This window comes from Thermobia domestica, chromosome 1 (genome assembly GCF_964235325.1).
Source record: "Thermobia domestica chromosome 1, izTheDome1.hap1.1, whole genome shotgun sequence".
Lineage (NCBI taxonomy): Eukaryota > Metazoa > Arthropoda > Insecta > Zygentoma > Lepismatidae > Thermobia > Thermobia domestica.
Window position 1 is genome coordinate 306253798 of NC_137454.1, and position 21677 is coordinate 306275474.

At 34.2% G+C, this 21677-nt stretch overlaps 1 protein-coding gene across 5 annotated transcripts in view; it reads right to left on the reverse strand.

The window, feature by feature from the left end:
- The window catches only part of LOC145661863 (uncharacterized), a 269229-nt gene that overhangs the window by 90217 nt on the left and 157335 nt on the right, over nucleotides 1-21677 (reverse strand). For all 5 annotated transcript variants that reach the window (XR_014126908.1, XR_014126907.1, XM_081727209.1 and 2 more), the window contains exon 3: nucleotides 18364-18457. Coding sequence is in view for 3 of the 5 variants with exons in the window: in XM_081727209.1 (XP_081583335.1) it covers nucleotides 18364-18457 (94 nt within the window). In the remaining 2 variants the exon portion in view is untranslated. The remainder of the gene's footprint in view (nucleotides 1-18363; nucleotides 18458-21677) is intronic.

The following is a 21677-nucleotide window of genomic DNA, read 5'->3' on the forward strand; positions in this document are numbered from 1 at the left end:
ACGTTGCACTTTGCACAGAGAGAATGAACACGCTTAGAGCTATACGGATCATAGTGTCAGTCGGATGATGTTGGTTAGCTTATGGACCACCACTGGATCGAGGATTCAAACCCATAGTGCCCCGGTAATTCGACTGAGACTCGGTAACCCAGATGATAAAAAAGATATTTTGCTTATTCCCTTGCGTTTAAACAGTATTTCTTTCAGAGATGATCAGGACTGGAGATGTTATGTCCAGAGCACGAAAAACTCGACGCTGAAGTTGCCAGTTAATTACATTCTCCAGAATTAACTTTGGAACACGCACATGCACTTCATGTACGTGAGAGAGAGGGGGAAGAAGTGAAAGATGTAACGATAGGATATGAAAACGTCAAGAAACAGAGAGAGAGAGAGAGAGAGAGAGAGAGAGAAGAATATAAATATGTGGACACACACATTCCTAAAGACACATTCCTCTACGTCTTTGAACTCGCATGATTTTAATCTTCTACTTCTTCTGAAAACTTATCTTTAAATTTTAAAATTGTAGCCAATGTACTTGCGGGAATCCCGAACTTATTAGCTATGTCTAATTTTTTCTTAATAGGATTTTTGTCAACATAATGAATGATATTTCGCTTTTCTGAGACCGATAAGGAACACCTTTTACGTTTCTGAGCCGTTTCAACTTGAATCTTTAACAATAGTGACGAGCAGCAGTGTTTACATTACTTTCCATCAAACAACAATGATTGTTTTACGAACAAAAGCGCGTCGAAACCTGTCGCGACATGAATCACATACTATGAGATTAAGAGTCATACATTGGTGGGAACTTTATATAAAGGTTTTGGGTTCACAAAATTCGTTAATTAGAGGTATTTATAGTTTTTCTTGGTAGTTAAAAATTCGTTATAAAGAGGTTGTTCGCAATGTAAAGGTATATTTTACATTGACTCTTATGGACAATTCAAGGGGATTACGAAGAAATTGTTAAATCGAGGAAGTCGTTATATTGAGGTACGTTATATTAAGGTTGCACTGTATTATTAATAAGTGCAGGATCACGTAAACACTACTTGGTCGTCGTTTATTTAAGAGCATTTGAAATGAACATGCAACCAACCTTACGTTTGCGTTCTGTTGGGATACATAGCAGCGAGGCGCAATACATCTACAATTACTCCATATGGTTGATACAAAGACAAGGGAGGGAATATCTTCGGATCAATTAGATGATCCTCCTTTACAACAAAGTCGATTACTAACATTTGACTTTCTACATCCTGACTAAAATCTATAGTGATCCGTCAAGTAGTTCTTGAGATCCTTGTCTCTCCGACACGAACGGACAGATAGTAAATATATAAATGTATTTTGGTAAACTAAACACCTTAACCCACAAACGCTCCTTGTGCCACCAGTGACCCACTTTATTTTTCAGTACGTTACATGGGCTATATCAATCAGTTAGCCAAACCCCCGTTGTTCCACTTCAGGCACACTACCCGTAATCTTGTTGTAGGAATTTCGTTCAGTTTTCTTCCCAGGTTTTCGATGTAACACGGTATTGTCCAGGCAGTTGCTAACGAATAAAACTGGTCTTGGGCGTTTGTGGGTTAAAAATGAAGTGAATATTGTCTGACTTATCGTCACGAGAAAACAATTATATCGTTTGAAATAAATTGAATATATCGTTTGAACATAGTACCCATCTCGAACTGGGATTTCGTCACGTCACTGTGATTAAAATGCATATCTTAAGGAGGGACAAGGAGTTCAAAATTTATCACACATAATGTATCTTAAGAGACCCTCAAGTTAGGGGGATAAACTCGTATATAAAACCCTCATTAAAGATAGGCGAACACGTGTTTGGCGTTTTCGGAAATTTCACTTTTTACGAAAAAAGTGACAATTTCTTTTCTTCGCATTCAAACCTACGTTATCTGTATCATAATCACTGGAAAACAGCCGAACCGTTCGTAATATGTTTTTAACATATCGTGGCTCGGACCGGGTTTTTATCATGTACTTCCATTACTTTAAGGGAGAGAATTGGATGTTTTAAGATGTATACCAAAAATAGATTATCTGACGCGCTCCTCGTGTTAGGAAAGAAACTCGCTATTGAAACAAGTAGACACATGCAAGGGCGCCCATGTTGAGGTTTCCAAGGGGGAAGTGCTAGTATAAGCGACGTTTCAAATATAGTTTCAAATTTTGCTGCAACTAATGTAAAAATTCTATTGGGTTTTCGATATTCCCAAATACAATTTCCTCCAGGAGAGGGCCAGTGCCCCACCTTGCCTCCCTGATGGGCGCCCTTGGACACATGCCCCTGCATTTTCGAAAATTTCGTATGTAATTATGAAATGGGGAAATTTCTATATATTTTTCTCAACATATAAAAATGGCATCGATTTGTTTATCTCATGATCAGAGAAAATGGCTAAATCGTTTGAAATTAATTCTTGGACATAATAGCATCTGCCTCGGGGCGGATTTTTATCATGCTATCATTATTTTAAAGAGGAAGGGTTTTTCCTAAATCTGTATACCAAAAAGAAGTATTTTGCGAATTATATAAACTCCTTCTTAATAACAAGTTGACACGTTTGTCAGCGTTTTCAAAAATTCCATTTCTAAAGCGGAAGGAAAATTCCACTTTATATACTTCATTCAAAATATAAAAATAATATCTATGTTGTGTGTCTTATCATCACAGGAAACAACTGAACTGTCTGAAATGTTTTATGAACTTAGTCCAGTCTTTAGCTGGACTCTCATTATGTCACCGTACTTTTATTAAAATGTATGTCCTGAGAAAGGAGGAGGTTCAAATATCTATGCCAAAATATTATCTCTCAAGTTAGGCAGATCAATTTGGTGTCCAAACTCACTAAAAGTAAGTTGACATGTCTCCCAGAGTTTTCAGAAATTCTGTTTCTGAAAGAGATCAGGAGAGCAACTTATAAAATAGTTTAATACCCGACTTTGTGTTCATAAAATGGCCAAAATGAGGAAACCTTTGGACTATTATAAAGAATTGAAGCATCCCACCGAATAACGTTGTATTGGCACATTTCAGTAAATTCAAAAGTGAGAAAACCTGTAGTATTTTTCTGGACTACAAAGGAAGAACAAATAAAACATTATGAAAGCGCATTGTCAATGATTGAGTAACATCTTACCTTACGAGTGACTAGTGTCTATATGTCAGTCAGTTACGTTAGCATGGTTTCGCTGGTAATTTACCACATACCAAAATGTGCCATACAGTGTTATTAGATAAAACGCTTTAATGTTTGAACAGTTACCACTTGGATTGACTAGTGCGTTTATAGTTTCAGTTTTATTGAAATGCATATCCGAAGAGGGAGGAGAGTTTAAATTTTTATTCCCTTTAACTCCATAATTATATTTATTCATGGATTCTTTCTCTCTCTATTTTCATGATCTAATTTCTCATAATATATTTCTTGAGTCATTTGTACAGTTTTTGCTGTGTATGTCTATATCAGTGTCATATAGTTCTTTTTCCCTTCGACTGTTACCTTACTAACTAACACGGAACTCCTAACTCTAACACTGAATCTCTTACTGAATTTATAAACTAAAAATGTTTCAAAAGACAAATAATGATGCATTAAGTTTCTCACGATAGAAATGAGTAAGGAGATTATTGCATTTTTTAATGAATATTATTTTATATATTGTAGATTAATATCCCTTTGTATTATAAATTAATTCAAAAAGTAATTAAATATAATATCCATAATTAATGTGACTGGAGAAAAGTAGTAGCATATTATACTTTTAATAGAGAGGTGTCAGATGTAATACTGCTTTTAGACTTTAGAGATATCTTCTCTTATTTAACTCCAAATGTTGTACTGACAACTTTAATAAAGGTAAAACTTTATTTTTTAGGAGACAAGGAATTCATCAGTCGTTTAAGTGCAGGCTATCGTTCAAATATACTCATCAATTTCGAAAGGTATAAATTAAGGATAGAAATTTAAAGAGCCAAATTATATAATATGAGTAAATCCCGGTTCCTCTAAAGAATCCAGTTCATCAACTAGTGTAAAAGTATAAGTGGTAAACGCTCAATGCCTCATATTTATCTAGTGGTAGCATGATTAGTTGACCAGAAGTTGTGAATGAACATTCGGCGGTGCGTCCATCTTCATACACTTGAAAACAATCTGTGAATTAAAGCATTGGAGTCGACATTTTCAATGCTTCGCGCTCTCTCTATATCTAGGGTATATAAAAAAGAGATAGAGGGAGAGATGACTATGGGCTTATAGCTTAATGTGGGGTTCGAACTATGTTTACTTCTATCAAAAATACCAGGCTCATCCAACCAACCAGAGGAAAGAATGCTAACCATACTTAATGCAGTTGAAGTATTTTATTTCAGTGATTTATATATTAATGTATACATATTTTCATTAGTAGAGACAGACTAAAAGGTAGATCTTATATAAAATAGTGTCTTATGTTAGAAGATTTTTATGTGCGTTCTATGAGGCTATAATAGCACTAACTGCGGGAATGCATTTGGAATTTTTTTTTTTTTTAAAAAAGAAATGAATAGAAGACCCAGTTGCTTTTACCCGGAAGCAAACGTGGTTCGTTTTTTGTTCCAGGGCACTGTGTTACTGGTTGATTTACTTCGTCTAAAAATGAATCTTGTCTCATGCAATATCAGGGATGAAAAGAAAACGTTAGAACTTAATACAAGTGATATCTATTTGAGTTGGCATGATTGATGATCCAACCTTTCAATAACATTCTTAAAGTATCAAGTAAACCACGGAAGGGAAAAAACTAACCTAGTTTATTTTGTTGTGCTTAGTTTCTTCGACTTAAATCCACGACCCAAACTTTTTCGAGAAAGAAATCAACGCAACATAATTTACGCAGCAATATCGACAACCGGAAACAAGTCGTTGATGCATATTAATCCTGCGCCTTTTGTGTTCCTCATATACTGATCGAGAGTGCGACAAGTTCTCCCGGAAGAAAGCGGTAGGTGACTGACCTTTCTTATGTGGTGGTACCTCTTTCTGATCACATTGTTGCGTGTTCTTGTAGGAGCTGCATGACATACATTCTCCACTGCGGGTTGGTTTATGATTTTTCAGAGGCAGGAAAAAGGAACTGGGAATTATCATTTCTCATTCCTAAATCTAATTTATTCGTCTCAAGAAAGAATTGGGTCATATTATGCTCGATATCAAATACAGAATCGCTTGGTAATTTATTTTTGTATCGGGAAGTTATGAATCAACAGATTTCATGCATTCAACAGTTGCGGCTCTAAAATCAAACTGATTAGTTATATTGATATAGGAAGTACTTTCATACCCATAATCAGAATGGTCAGAAAGAGGGGTAGCACGTCTTAGCTAAGAGTCTCAGGTTTGATTCCCTACTTATACTATTATGGTCGTGTTTTTTCCCCATTTAACCACAAAATGTATAGGTAAAGTTCACTCCTATCTCTATTTCTTACCACGGAGAAAGAAATTAATGTCAAATATTTAAGTATTAAGATTAGTAATTAGATTTCTGGGCTAGCCCCTCACGTATGGTGAGCACACTATCCGGAGAAAGGGAAGGAAGGAAGTGGCCTGGGACTTTATGTTAGGTACCATCCCGGTATTTGGCTGATGCGAATGAAGAAAACTCTGCTGGCTGGACTCGAAAATTCTTTAGGCTTTTTTGACCGAGTGTCCCCACGGGAATCGAACACGGGGCCGCTCGCACCAAAGACGAGAGCGTTAATGACTACGCTACGCAGGGTCACTATTGAAGCATTGTTCAAGTTCATTAATTAATCTTATAAAGCATAATTTAAGTAAGAAATATCACGAAAATTCTTATTTTACTTTTGAATAAAATATATTTTTAATTTGGTTTTGTTTTGTTTTGAAGTTGACTTTACCTTCCCTATCAGCTGCGAGGAGATATGAGACGTGAACCTACAGCTTAACGTGAGATCTGAACCATATTAGCTCTCGCAGGGAATTATTTATTTTATTTTGGAATTTACGCTATCTTCTTCCTGATGATCATTTCACTTGAACATATTAATTGCTTATTTTATATATGAATAATGACAGTTCTTTAAAAGTTATCTACATTAAACTTTACAATTAAATTATACAAACATTCACTATATGTTTAAAATTTTATTTTTATCACAATTTATCATAACTGATTTTTTTGCTTTTTAAAAACTATTAGCAGAATACCGGTTCTTCACATGAGGAGAATACGTTTAATTTTGGACATAAAGAGGTGAAATTTGATTTAAACTGCATAGGTCATTTTGGATCATTTGTAAATAGCTCTCTCCCTTCTCTCCCCTAAGTTGCACTATCAAAGTGAAATGATAAAACCCAACCCAGGCCCGAATTTCATTTATCTTGAAAATTTGATCGAGATCGGTCAGGTGGTTCAAGAGTTATTAAGTCACAAACGTAGTCACTGTTATTTTTATATGAATAGATTATTATTATTATTATTATTTTAAGTAATATTAGTATTAGTATTTTTAATATTAATAGTATTGAGTTTTCAATCTTTCAGTCAGTTGGTTCTTTTTATAATCTTCACAAGTAAAGATCAGAGTTAAGTCAGAATCAGTGGCAGCTTTTGAGCGAATCACTTCGGTAAAAATTAAAATTGTATCACTACAATCTAATGAAAGAAACCCACTTTAGGGTTCTAATTCTTGTATATAAGAATTAGAAGATTAGTAACATTTATTCCATTAGATTCCAGTGATTACATTTTAATTTTTACTTACCTGATTTTACTCAGGAGCCTTCAGTTTATGTTAATTATTTTTTCTTATTAATACTCTACTCTTTATACCGTACTACTATCTCTTCATAAAAAACTATTCTCTATTGACTGTATGATTGGATTAGATGATTGGTTTGAGCTTTAACGTTCCTTCCGTACCAAGACATGCAACCGTAAATAAGACGTGGGACTCAGTTTAAGGTGGAATTCAAACCACTGTAATGCGTTCAAATTTCAAGGTTCTTCCATGAGAAACCCAGGACTCCTTGCACGAAAAGCAAATGTACTAGCTACTAGAACAGCGGGGATTGATTGGTGTTTGAGTCCTTTTTCAACGCAGACAATATATTTTTGATTGGGGTTGAGTCCTTTTTCAGCTCAGGCAGTGTATGATTGATTGTAGTTTGAGCTTTTTCAACACAAACAAAATATTTTTGATTGAGTTTTAATCGTTTTTCAGCACAGACCATTGGGAAAGTGAGGGGCAACGCACGTGGACGCCCTTCCCCTACTTCCAAAAAATAACTATGTCGTCCCTCCACTTCCTAAAAATTACAATGCGCAAAGATAGGCACGGGGGATAGTGTGACATCATCCGTCCCCCTACCTTTTCAGATCCACTTTTACCCCTGGCACAGACAATATCTAATTGATTGGGAATTGAATCCTCTTTCAGCACAGGAAATATATCATATAAGACGGGACTTACTGATTAAGAATGGGATCCAAACAACTAATCGGATTTGTATCCGACGCAAGAATTCCCAGCATGAATAGAATCCGAAACCACGCGCATTGAAACCACACGCGTTAGTAGTTAGACAGGGAACACGTAACTACAATCTTTATATCATCATGAGCAATACGCTTTTTCGCTCGAAATCAAAGCAACAACTCTAATTGTAAACTCCTGAGAGAGATTTTAAACAATACAGAGAAAATTTTGAATAGCCACTCTTATGAATGTCACCTATTATCTAGATGACTTTGCTTACCCAGATGAGAAAACGACTTTTACTATTTCATATTAAATTCACGAGTAACTCTTATATTACTCCATGAGAAAATACAATCAAATTTTAATTTGCAAACAATATTCATACGAAAAGTGAATCCATTAGCACTTGATATATCTGCAAATAATAGTAAAAATAATCGAAACAGAACTAGTTTGTTTAATCTAGTCGATAAAATGTTCACTTGTAATTTATGAATACGAATCAGCAACTCAGGTATCAAACCTTCCGTAAGCAAATTTTTAGTACACGAATTGTGCGTACACATGTAAACTTTTAGGCGATAGATTTTTAAATACTATATTTCCAATTTTTAACAGATATTAAAGCATATACCCTTAAGAATATGTTTACATTAGACCAGATCTATTTAAAATAATACGTATAATAAATGGAAATATCAAAGCCCTAAAATTTTAAAATCCCTTGAAAGTATTAAGTGATGGTATTTTAAGCTTCAAACATTTAGCTAAAAACTACCACTTATACATCAAACCTCCATTTTTGTTTTTAACTTTTGAGCAACGCAGAATTAGTCTTATGATAGAGAAAAATGATGAAATTTGTGACGAAATGTACCATTAAGGAAAAAGTTTTGGAAATTCGACGAGGAAAGGGGGGGAGAACAGGGGTATGAATTATTACAGTAAAATGTTCGTATCTCCTAATCTTAGAAGGGTAGAGACATGAGATTTAGCAAATGGACTTTTCATTTAAAATAATAATTAGACACGTGTTTCATCGATTTTTGTTATTTTTCCTAGAAGGCAAGGAGAAAAGACGAGAAGAACAAGAGTGAGGTAACAGTTATTAATACAGGATAATCATATCTCACTCCTTTAAGATTAAAATATAAAATTTAGCATTTAGAGTTTATATTTTAAATAATTAAATACGTGTTTCAAGTTTCTTTAATAGTTTTTCTTTTATACTTCCGATATAAGGGAAGAAAAATAGGTGGGGGTTGCGATTGTTGAAATAAGATGGTCATATCTCGAAATTCCTTAAAGTTAAGAATAAAATTTGATATTTAGACTTTTAATTTAAAATAATTAAAAACGCTAAAATAATTTAAAATGTTTCAATGCTTTTTGATATTTTTCCTAGAAGGGACGAAAAAACGTAAGAAGATAAAAAAAGGTGCGAACTACAATGGTGTAATGAGATGGCCATATCTCTAAATTCCTTAAGGTTAGACACATTAAGCTTGGTATTTAGGCTGTTAATTTAAAATAATTAAAGATAAGTTTCAGCGTTTTTCTTATTTCCTTTAGAAAGGAAGTAAAAAGGAGGGGGAAAAAGGGTAGGTTATAATATGACCATATCTCGAAATCCTTTAAGATAAGAAACATGAAATTTGATATTTAGATTTTCATTTAAAATAATTAAATACCTGTTTCAGCGTTCTTTTTATATTTCTTCCGCAAGGAAAAAAGACGGGAAGAAAAATGCTGGAGTTTGTTGTTGTTATAATACCTGGAAATCCTTTAAGATTAGTGACATGTTAGGGATGTGAAACTTGTTGCATAAATTTATTCAAAGCAAATAGGCGTATACCACCGTGTTCCCGGAAATTCCACTTTTAACGAGAGAAGGGGAGTAATTTATGATTTTTTTCTCAATAGAGTCTATATGAAAAATACTTCGAGGTTGTCAGTCTCGTCATCAAGGAAAACAAGTTAACCACTTGGAATGAATTGCATATTCTAAGAAGAAAAGAGTTTATTTACTATTGAAATGTGCTTGTTTCTCTTGGCAACGGGGAAAAATAAATATTTACAAGCTCTCTGCATCCTGGCACGAAATACTCGTTGATGTGAGTTCGAATCCACAGAACTGCAAAATCTTAACACAAATCGCTCTTAAATTAGTTCTTCACAGTTGAGAACTAGTTAAATTACTTTTTCACAACCGTAAGCAATAAGGAATAGATATACCCAGGTCATAGCTAGGGAGTGGCCACGGATGCTCAGCTCCTCTGATGCCACCTCCAGCCTCACTGAAATTGTCAGTTGCTTATCGGTATGTTTGTATAAAAGTAAGCTGAACTCAAAGTAAAGTTTCGAAAATTATCAGTACTTCCCTGTCGTAGTGTTCTGACCATAGGCCTGGATATATCCCTTTTTATGAAAAAGTTAAAAAAAAAAAAGGTTTTCACTCCCTGCACCGAAATTAATTTTGGTAGACATATGTGTGAATGGTTTCACGTGGATTTTATATAACAGTGGATTTTACCTCATTTCCTGGTAAACATTAAAAGCTCAAAGTAATGAAATGGAAATTAATTGATTATTGTTTGGAGATTTCACACATTGCTTTATCTATTGCGCTCTTGCCCAGCTCCCTACAGTTTAAATATAATGACATGTAGCTTATCACCATTCTGAAATTTCATTGAATACATTAGTGAAGGTTTTACTGAAACCAATTCGATAATTTTAAAATTAAAAAAAGCCATATACACGTGCAACACTCATTAGAGAAATATTATTAAATTATGATCGGTATAGGAAAAAAAACAAAAAATAATCAAAGATTAAAGCTTCTTCTACTTCCCCGAAATATTAGCTGCTTCACACATTTTATTGATTCTCTCTAACCTCTTTTATATCTTGTTCTTTGATTTCATTTCAATCTTTTATTACATGATTATTCTTTGAGTTTTAAAAATTAGGTTTCGTCCTTCAGAGTTAAAAATTAATTCAATATTGACCCAACCATTCACGATCAATGGTGAAAGTAAACAAACACCTTCTAGAAAAGAGCTACTGTATGTTATAAAATGTAATTATGGTCGAAAAACCGATACCAATGTACAATTAATAATGGACTACTTTAGACCTGAAACTGAGAGCAAAATTTCAGAGATAATAATTATTGGTAGTATAGGTAAACGGTCTGCTTATAGAAATTATAAACTTTGTTCAAAACGAAGTAAACATTTGTTTGTTATCCTTAAGAATCCATTTGCCATTGTTCGGAAAGATTAGTTCTTAAAAGAATACATCCTTAATGACTTATGGTAAAGCGTTCATCACTGGTGAGAGGGGTTCCTGGTTCGCACTCATGACTCCTGAGTTTATTATGAACAGCATTGTATCCATGTTCTTTTCAAGTCCTTTCTCGTTTCCTCCCAGACTAAAGGGCATAATCAAGATATGTTAAACTTAATTTTAAGTTCATTGTTTATTATTATTATTATTATTATTATTATTATTATTATTATTATTATTATTATTATTATTAGTAGTAGTAGTAGTAGTAGTAGTAGTAGTAGTAGTAAAATGCAATAGTTATTATTGTTGTTGGAGATATAAAATATTAGATTAAATTCTAACTTTTAAACATTTAAAGTATTATGAAGCAACCAAACAAACACTTAGAACAAATTCATTATGCTGAAAATCTATTATTAACCATATCGTTCCCTTCAGGTAAGATATAATGCTCCCATCATTTTTCTGAACTTTTGCCAGTGTTAATCGGTATATCATGTGATTAAAGAAGAAAGATAAATCCAAGGTGGCGGCAACTTGGACCTGTGACCAAAAAGTAATGACCATTTTGGTGTTTGTTCGGTTGAGATATGCATACAGCATCTACTTATACGATAATATCTGTTCTAGACTTTTCGGCCTACACTGAAAATTATATTATTTGTCAAGTTTTTTCTTTTTTTTTAAGTTGAAAGTTAACTTGTGTTCCTCTTAGGAATGTTTTACTTCTCAAACATAGTTTGGAGTATGAAATTGGTGATTAACGCATTAGTCACATATTGTTAAGTTCAGGCTTTTTCAACTCGTGTCATACCACGAGCCCCTTTTACCATATTCTCTTGTTAAAAACTACTAATAAATAACTTTCTTTGTATGAAGTTTTTTGCTTATTGCTGCTTTTTTATTTGTTTATTATTCTTTAGTGTATTTAGCAGTAAGGATAGAAATAAAAACATCCCAAGCAAAATAAGAAATTCAAAATAATCTTTAAATTTCCCACTACTAGGTCCTAATTACATTTAACTTTTTCTCCTCTCTTCGCGACCCCCTAGGGGTCCCGAATCTCAGGTTGAAAACCCATGGTTTTTGTATAACATCTACCATCTAGATGACCACAATTCTTATCAGAGTCAGATATTGAGTAAGTACTACAGAAAAGTTTTAGCTTCAAGTAGACCAGTAAATTATAATAGGGTGCCTCCTTCAAGCATCCAAACCTTAGGTGGGACTCTTTCTTCTCTTTTATTTAACATATATTTCACTACTTCTTTTAACCAATCTTTCGTCTTTATAGCACTAAGTAAATAACTTTGTTTCCCATTTTTCGAAGCTTCTGTAGGGCCTTACATTTTATTCAGCTTCTCTATTATGTTCATTAACTTGTCATCACCATCGCACTGGAAACCTTTTACAATTAATCATCTTTAAAAATCCCACAGTAACGTCCCTCTTAAGATACGAGCATAATTAAATACACTTCTTGCCATTACCATGCACTTGTCACTCCTATAACTTCCCCTCTTTCCCCAAAAGATGATGAGATACCACATAAATATGCCGTCAAGAATTACACCATAAATTTTTAATTTCCCAAATTAACTTTCTTACGTACAAAAGAAAATTCTTCTCTTAATCTCTCGTAATATCATACTGTATATCGTCATCCTTCCTATTCAGAGGTAATTTGATTTTCTAATCTTTTTTATCCCTTATGAATCTCCATTATCTTTGAACATTCGTTTTTCTTTTACATTGATTTCTTAATTTTTCCTTAATTTCTTTCATTTTGGTTCTCGATTGGAGGCTTCTGGCCGCCTCTTGCTTGAATATGTGTTTTCGATGCTGAGCTAACGAACAAATGATAGTAGAATCCAATATAGGATGTTTGCTTAGATATCAAGTAACTCATATCATACTCCGCATCTGAAAATAAGCTATAGAAATTATTTGTCTGCACTATTTCTGATAGTTCTATTAAATTGTTGCTTCTGCCACTGGCTTTTAACTCTAAAATGAAATAAAATCTTTTGAGTTTTACGTCCCACGATTATGCCAGCTAGGCTAAAGGAGACTGTGATGATGAGAAATGAATGAAATTGTGGAATAAAGTGGGAGAAAACGAGAGAACACTGATAAAACCCACGCACACGGTACTTGTCCACCACAAAACTCACTTGGCGCGAGCTGTGATCGAACCAAGGTCACCATGCACTAGAGGTGAACACTCTACCACTGAGCCACCGCGATCCCACGCTTTTAACTCTAGTTGTAATCCATCAAACTGATTATTCACTAACTGTCCAACTTTTTTATTTTTTTCTGCAGCCTGAAGTAAAATATTCTTTGTCTCTGTATTTGCCATAGGCCCTTTTATTGTCGCGAGACGATAAGAGAGATCACGAACAATTCGAATTTGAGATTTCAACGGATTTAAACATGCCGTGGCCCCCATCTATCACAAACTGGATTTTTGGATGTCCTTCTCCGTAAATTTGTACCTATCTATCCACAATGAATGTATGCGCATTAATTTTTTTAAACTTAAAGTTTCCATAAGCTTCTCTATGATGAGGAAATTGAATTTCCTTTCTAGCTCCCAAAATAAGGATAATTTACTAGAGTGTGAAAATGAAACTTACGATTTTCTTGAGAGTGGGTCTAACGATTTCGTTTATTTTTCATAATTAATAGTTCATTAACAGCCTTATAATATAAATAATTTTTCTAAAAAAATCAGAAGTGTTAGTTTATTCTTGCGTGTAAGGTCTTTCCAAATGTGTTTTCTAATTTTAAAAAAAGGACTCAGATGATTTTGTTCATATTTCACAAAACCATAAAACCCTGCAATGTGATCAGGGGTAAAAGTGAGGGAGAACGCGGGGGACGCCGTCCCCACCTCCAAAATTATGTAGGCGTCCTACCAGTTCCTAACAATATACAAAGGGCAAAGATAGGCAGGGGGACGGCGTGTCGTCATTTCGCTACCTACCATCCCCCTACCTTTACAGATCCACTTTTACCCCTGAATGTGATGTAAACCTTTCCTCATGGGAACATCCATAAGGATTAGTTTTTCTCTTGGGGTGAGTATTTTTTTTTTAACAATTTTCTTAAGCACTGCTCAGTTAACTTTGTTCATGTTTCGTAAATATTGTCTACCAATTATATGAGATAAGCCATTTCTAAGTATACAATCAGTAGTTCACTTTTGGGGTTGGGTTTTCTTCAGATTATTTCCGTAAATATATACCTTATTCATATTTCGTAAATAAATGTTTCTGTAATAACTGCAATATAAACTGATTCAATTAAAGAAATCGAAGTGAGAAAGATAGGTGAGGTAATCTGTACTTTTATTCTCGGATGTTGTAGTAGACAATTCTTATATTTGACTACGTTCTTCTACCATTTCTCAATTTTCAAGATCGGCACACACACACGCATGTTTAAAATTGCTGTGGTGTAAGCCACATTTTCTTTGTTTTCCAGATAATAAAGGAAGAGGTAAATTGTTTCCTTTATTACTAGAACTTCTACTGGCATCTGTTGGCAGTTGAACGAAGTCATGTTCTGTTCACAGATTGACTTACCTAGAACTGGTTTCTGTGTTTAAGTTACCTTTTGAAAACGTGACTTACACCATTGTAACTTTAACCCATCCATATGTGGATTGCTATAGCTTGGTTTACCTGTATTTGTTCCGCAGATATTATAATTTCGATCATTTTTTCTGAATGTTAGTTGCCTGGCTATTAAAATATGTTATCTCACAAATATATTTTCGATGACTTGAACAGTCTTTTGAAGCTTGATCAATCATATTGTTAGTAACTTCCATTGTCTGTTCAAAGACATTATATCAGGTTGTAAAGAAAGTTCTTGCGGTTTACAACCTTCAATTTCAAACGAGCATATCTCAATTCAAACAAACTTTCATAATCGAAATAAAAACCATGACAATCAATACACTTTTGCCAACGAGAAACAAGTGTGTTAATGCCGGTAGCATAGAATTCTGGAGTTCTGGACGCGACGAAGTCGTGGAAGGTCGCTTCGGTATGGTCTCTGCTTTTAAAGCATTTCTCGCGGAGGAAGTTGTCGAGATGCCTGAAAAAGTGGTAATCAATGGGCGAAAGGTCCGGCGAATATGGTGGATGCGGCAGAGTTTCATAGCCCAATGCGTTCAACTTTTGCAGCGTCTGTTGTGCAACATGGGGACAAGCGTTGTCGTGGAGCATGATTGGTCCTTTCTGTTGACCAATGCCGGGCACATACTTCTAAGCTTCTGGTCATTTCGTCGATTTGTTGGCAGTGCTTCTCCGCCATAATCGTTTAGCCCAGATGCAGGAAGCTGTGATGGATGAGACCAGCTGCAGATCACCAAACAGTCACCATGATCTTTTGTGGGTGGAGTTTTGGCTTCGGGAATTGATGAGGAGCTTCGCCGACGTCCAACCACTGCGCCGAACGTCGCCGATTGTTGTAAAGGATCCACTTCTCATCACACGTCACAATTCTGTCGAGAAACGGGTCGTTTTTGTTCCGCAGAAGAAAAAGAAGACAGCACCTCAAAACGACGATTTCGATTATTTTCGGTCAATTCGTGCGTCACTCATTTATCGTGTTTTTTGACTTCCTAATCTCTTGCAGGTGGTTGAAAATTGTCATAGGTGTTACACCGAAGTCTTTAGCAAGCTCTCGAACAGTTGTGCGTAGATTGGCTTCGACTGAGGCTCTCAGTTGATCGTTGTCAACAGTCGACGGCCGATCACTGTGCTCGCCATTTTCCAGGCTCTCGACACCGCTGCGAAATTTCTTGAACCACCATTGTGCCGTACATTCGTTAGTGGTTCCTGAGCCAAACGCATCGTTGATATCACGAGCTGTCTGGGCAGCTTTTCGGCCTAACTTGAACTGGAACAAGAAAATCGTGCGAATTCACCTCTTGCCCATGCTATCTTTGAAGTCCAGAAAAAAGATTTTAAAAAAAGTATTTCAAAACAAAACCAATACAACGAATAGATAGAGCGAAAAACGCGCTTTAAACTTATATATATATAGGCACAATATTATAACGACACTTGCGTTGAAAATACATCACTGAAAATGGAAGTAAAAAAAAACGCAAAAACTTTATTGACAACCTAATAAATTGCATGGTAGATTGGCGTTCAAATTGTTGAATGTGCCATACAGCCAAAGTAACAATTTCAGTGCTTCAAAGAATTCATCTTCTGGCATATGAAACTAATGCAATTCGCATGTAATGTTCTTGATGAACCACAGTTTAGAATATAGGTATCTTATTTCAATTACCGATATCTAACACTAGGTATAGTTTTTCATATTTTTCGTACATATCTCTGCGTCATATGTATATTTACACTGAGTTGTTCAAACAATGATAAATTTCCAAGCTGGGATTATAGATTTGCCTTCTTTAACTATGTCATAATTGAATAATTATTATGAGAAATAGTTTATTTAATTTAGAGCCGCCAAATTTCTTCTTTCATCTCTGATCTTACGACAACTTTTCTTGGTCCTCTTAATGTTGTCCTTACTATTACATGGAATTCAATTTATGATCTTAGGTAATAATGATGTAATAAACTCAATAGTAACATCATATCTTTAGTTGCTACTATATGTCTATTGTAGATACTTTTTGCTTATGAAGATAAACTAAAGTAAGTTCTTTTCTTACACGATGCAATCCTGAACAATAGTATTGCTATGGTCACATTATATTAACATAGTTCTGGTAGCAGGTAGGAAGATTCATTCAAATGTTTAAAGGTTTCTAAACCCATTGAAACTATTTCGAATATTCCTTCCGCAAAAGTACACAAATAGTATTAACGATACCATACTTCATGCAACGTAATATTATATCAAATATTAAATAATGCATATATATTGTACTTAAAACTTCAGTATGGAAAAAAGTACACTTTAAATAATACTCTAAAGAGAAAGACTGACCTTTCGAAGAATCAAGTATGGGTTTAGTATGCCATAAATTGTTTGTAGATGACCGTTTACAAGTGAAAGAAAATACCTAGGTATACGTGTAAAGATAAGGCTAAAGGTCTTAACATTTGTATCATAGAAAGGAAGGTGAAAAATTGATTGGGTTATTCTGATTAAGAACAAGAAGTCTAGAGTGAGGAGGCTAGGATTTCGGTGTACCGATACTTGCCATTTCTTCTACTGGCGAATTAGGATATTTGTTTCCACATATTTATCAATTGTAAATCCATATTTAATTTTGAATTATGATTGTAAAAAATAAATATATGTTTACACATCTCAGCCATTTTCAGTTATATGGTATAATTAACTTTTCCGTCCAAAATTGAAAATAAAATTCACTGATTAACTATGTAAATTAAAAAATAACAGATTAAATTAAGTAGATTAGAAGCGAGATGTACGGTCAATTTACAATATTCGTTTATATAATAATAATAATAATAATAATAATAATAATAATAATAATAATAATAATAATAATAATAATAATAATATGATAATAATAGATGTCCCAGACTTAATCGCGGAAATGTCCACCTGACATGATAACCAAAAGCGTATTACGTAAATTGGAATTCATTATTTAAGTTATTTCTGGAAATTTATAAGTTCAACTTCTGTGTTTTTAGAGGTAGTTTCAAATTTTATGAAAAGTCAGTGTTTTGAGTTGTTTAGTGTCGTGAAGAAATTTGTTACATTTTTTCAATATTTAATTTTCATTAAAAGCGGATTTCATATATGTTTTCGAATTATTTTGGAAACGTTATATGGCAGAAATTACTTTGTACTGTTATATTATAAAACTCTTATTAAATAGTTTGAAACATGTGAAAAAAGGCATGGTACTTGTATATCAGGTTCACACTCTTTTCAGATGTGTTTACTTTCAGTTTAAAAGCAGCATAAGCAAAAGACATGATTACAAGAGTAAAATCTTCACGTACAAGTAAATAAATAAATAAATCAAACTAAAGACGGATTGGCGAAGAATTTGTTTCCGATTTCATACTAGCTGTCTGAATGCTCTACATAGAGTTATCAGCATATGATTATTAATTTTTCTTTTGATATCGAATAAACAGATCTCGTGACAATTTTCAATCAGAACATACTCATTGTAGAAACTTCAAGAAAGTTCCAGCATCGAAGTTTTAAAAAATAATTATTGTTCACATGTTTTTAAAAGTGTTTTTTTTAAAATTTACTGTTAGATCAAAATAGATAAATACTTCTGGCTACTCAGTCATAAAATCCCGGATTGTGATTTATTCTTCTCAATGTTTTCTTTCAGTTTTATTTTACGAGTGTTCAGATTGTAGATTTAATTGAAGACATTAGTTAAGTATTCGTAAATTACCTTACGAGTTCTGATTGTTAGTATTTGTGCCGGAACTATATTTTAGACAAACATCAATCAAAAATATGCATATAAGTATTTAAATAGCAGTTAAAAAGTCAATTGCTAAATACAAATTAAATAAAGAATACAGAAAATGTTGCTAACTCACCTTCCCAAAGAGTTTTCTTTTTCTGGTGGCCAAGCAGTTCGAATTGTTTCAAGAACCTCATCCAGATCAAGAGGAGGCTTAGCACTTCGGCTCCCTGTTACAAAATAATGATAATGTATGAGTGTCAATCTATAGCCATAGAAATGTAATTTTCGGGGTACATTTATCATAAAGACACATGTACCATCGTCTTTCAACCGAAAATTCATCAAAAATACACTTTACAAAGTCTTTTCATTCACTAGAAATCTTAACATCAATTAAGAAGCAAACCACGACTAGAGCTACTGTGTGCTGTGTGAACTGTAACATGCGCTGGATGTGATCTAATCCAGAGCGCAGTTAAACTCTTTAGCAAGTAGCTAACTTTCTCCTTCTCCCCACCGCGGAATCATGGGAAACTCTTTTAGTTTCTTTCTAGCCCACCTGGACTATTCTGATCGATAGCTTTAGCGTCTCGTGTGAGAAATAACTCACACACTGTTATGTAAAGGTTCTGGCTTCTTGAAATGAAAACATGGAGAGAGAAAATGAGAAGCTCGCAAAGCATGAGGTTCCTTTCCATGTTTGGAGAAGTCTGATAATTCAAGAAATAACAACATAAAGAAATGCTATAATAAAGTGGAAATGTCTTCCCATTGAATCAATTAAACACAATAGACGTTTCAGTACTTAGGAAAGAGAAATCAGTAAGATAACTTCATACTCAGAGATAATTTTGTTGCACAATACTACCAAAGATATTGAATCTTTATGCAAATAAACAACGGTTTGGTTTATGTCTATTAACTGTTGTCAACGGTGTGTCGCACAAATATAGGGAAAAGAAATGTTGTATTTCGAATTTATTTTTTGAATTTTGATTGAAAAGAATATTAATAAAGATAGCATTATTCTTTCGTCTCCACCTACTACAATTAAAATGAAAGTTTACTGTAATAACTACTGTATGTGTGGCAAGAAAGAATTACCTTCACTGCATCTCATCGTAAGAAAACTTTTAACAACTTATTTTCAGTAATGATATGTTGATGAAGTCGTAGTTGTCATTTAGTTTTTTACGATTATTCCATCTCCGCTCAATCTCTTATTGTCTTTTAACCTTAAAAATATTTAAGTATGATTATTTTGGTATGGGTCGAAGAGGTGCCTTGTGGCAAACTTCAAATGATGTGATACATATAAGTATTCATTTCAGCTCGTGAAACAGATACATGACTGAAGAGGTTTGGAATGCAAATTTAATAGTATCTTACCGGAACTGTTCGACTAATTCTGAACATTCTTGTTAGGCATATACAATCATGAAAAATGAAATGAAATCGTCAAGTTTTTCATCTCACGGTTATACCGGCTAGGCTAAAGGAGACGGTGATGATGAAAAATGAATGAAATGGTGGAATGAATAAAGTGAGAGGAAACGAAAGACCCCCAGAAAATTCTACACACACAGTGTTTCTCCACCACACAGCTCACTTGGCGCCAGTTGGGATCGAACCAAGGACCCCATACACGCTCTATCAGTGATCCACTGCAGATCAACGTATATATTCATGTTAGCGCGGGAGTTAAAAGAGAAAATTAAGACTCAAAAATTCAAATTCAGCATCACCACTTAAAACCAGCTTCACCGCTTGTTTTCGTCTTGTGTTCGAAGCCTTTTCGTCATGGAAAACTTAGAAGAAATTTGTAACACATGACGATCGGATTCATATTGCAGAGTATAAATAAGAAAAATCTACAAATCACTTCCACTCCTGGTGGTCAAGGCCCAACTAGCCACTAATCGAGATTGAAGTATACACTGAGAAAAGTCTGTTATCCGGACAGCGGTATATTGTATAAATACGGAATCCATATGATTAGTACGGAAATCTGTACGGAGCATGTTATCCATATGCTACATATGTATTGCCTTTTTCATGCTTAGATGTTACGTAATGCCGCTGCAGGATGTCTTACATCTAACAGTCTCCTGTAGCCTTACCGCCTATGTATAGTTCTTCCTTTCGAACAGAAAATATGTATAGATGGAACAAATTTTATGAAAAGTGTTATAAAATATACGGCTTCAGTCATACGTTTGCTGGATATAGTCGTACGTTAAGTCCAAACACTACAGGATTTATGCATGTAACCTACGTTTTTACGTACGCCACATGCGTTTTTTTCTGTGTAGTAGGCAGTAAATGAAGGTTGTAAACAAGAGGGAGATGAAAAGGAGATCTATACTTGCAGAAATAATTTTTACTATGTGTACTTGTACTTTGGTTGATTGGTTCGGTACTTAAAATCTCTTTCAGCATCTAGTTTTTTAAATGAAACATGTATCTATATGTAATCGTGGAATCAGAACCAGATGAGTTCTCACCGGGAATCGAATCAGGACCTTTCGTGCAACAATTAGGTATGTTAACATGTAGCCACAAGGAAGCATTGGTATATATGTTATTTACAAGATACAAATTGATACCAAGGTAATAAGTAGTTTTCGCATTAGAGATGCGTATGTTATGATGTATAATAGTTATTAATTAAAAATAATAGTTTTCTGTAAACAGTCCATTTCTCAATGAAATCTATGATGACGAACATAGACATGTACTAAATTATTGAGTGAGAACAACGTGATTTTTTTTATCGTTTCTGAATACAGTTTGATCATTAATTCCCCATGTGCAATCAAACGCTGAACAGCCTTCCCCGTAGGTCTAGTGGCTAGCGCACGCGATTTTGGTCCATATAATCACAGTACGCTGTCTAGTGGGAGCGCATTGAAGTTTGAACACATTACAATGGTTTTCGGATTCCACCTAAAAATGCATGTTTACCTTTCACTAAAGCGTAGGTAGGTGCTAAAAATGGACGCCAAACGCTGAATACGAAAGAAGCACGATGTTCAACCACTAGAATAGGATAATAGAAAACCTTGGGTAAGTTTATATACCAATGAAGGGATAATTGTGGCAAAGTATGGCAATGAGTATCATCACACATAAATAACTTTCTGGATCAAAGGATCCAATATATTTCAGGCAAAAAATTTCTTGTAGGCCTTACATCTGGAGGACTACATATAATGTAGCCAAATCCAGACTATCAGTTAACTCAGTATGATGTGCTTATTCCGTAAAAAAATACGAAAACTCGGTCTAGGGGTCGTTCAAAAATGTGGCCCTTAAACCAATTGGATCAAAAGATCAAATATAATTCAACAAAAATTTTCTTGTAGGCCTTCTATCTGGTAACATATATAAAAAACAATGAATATAAAATTGAGTCTTAACGGTGTAATGGGTAAAGTGTATTAGTAT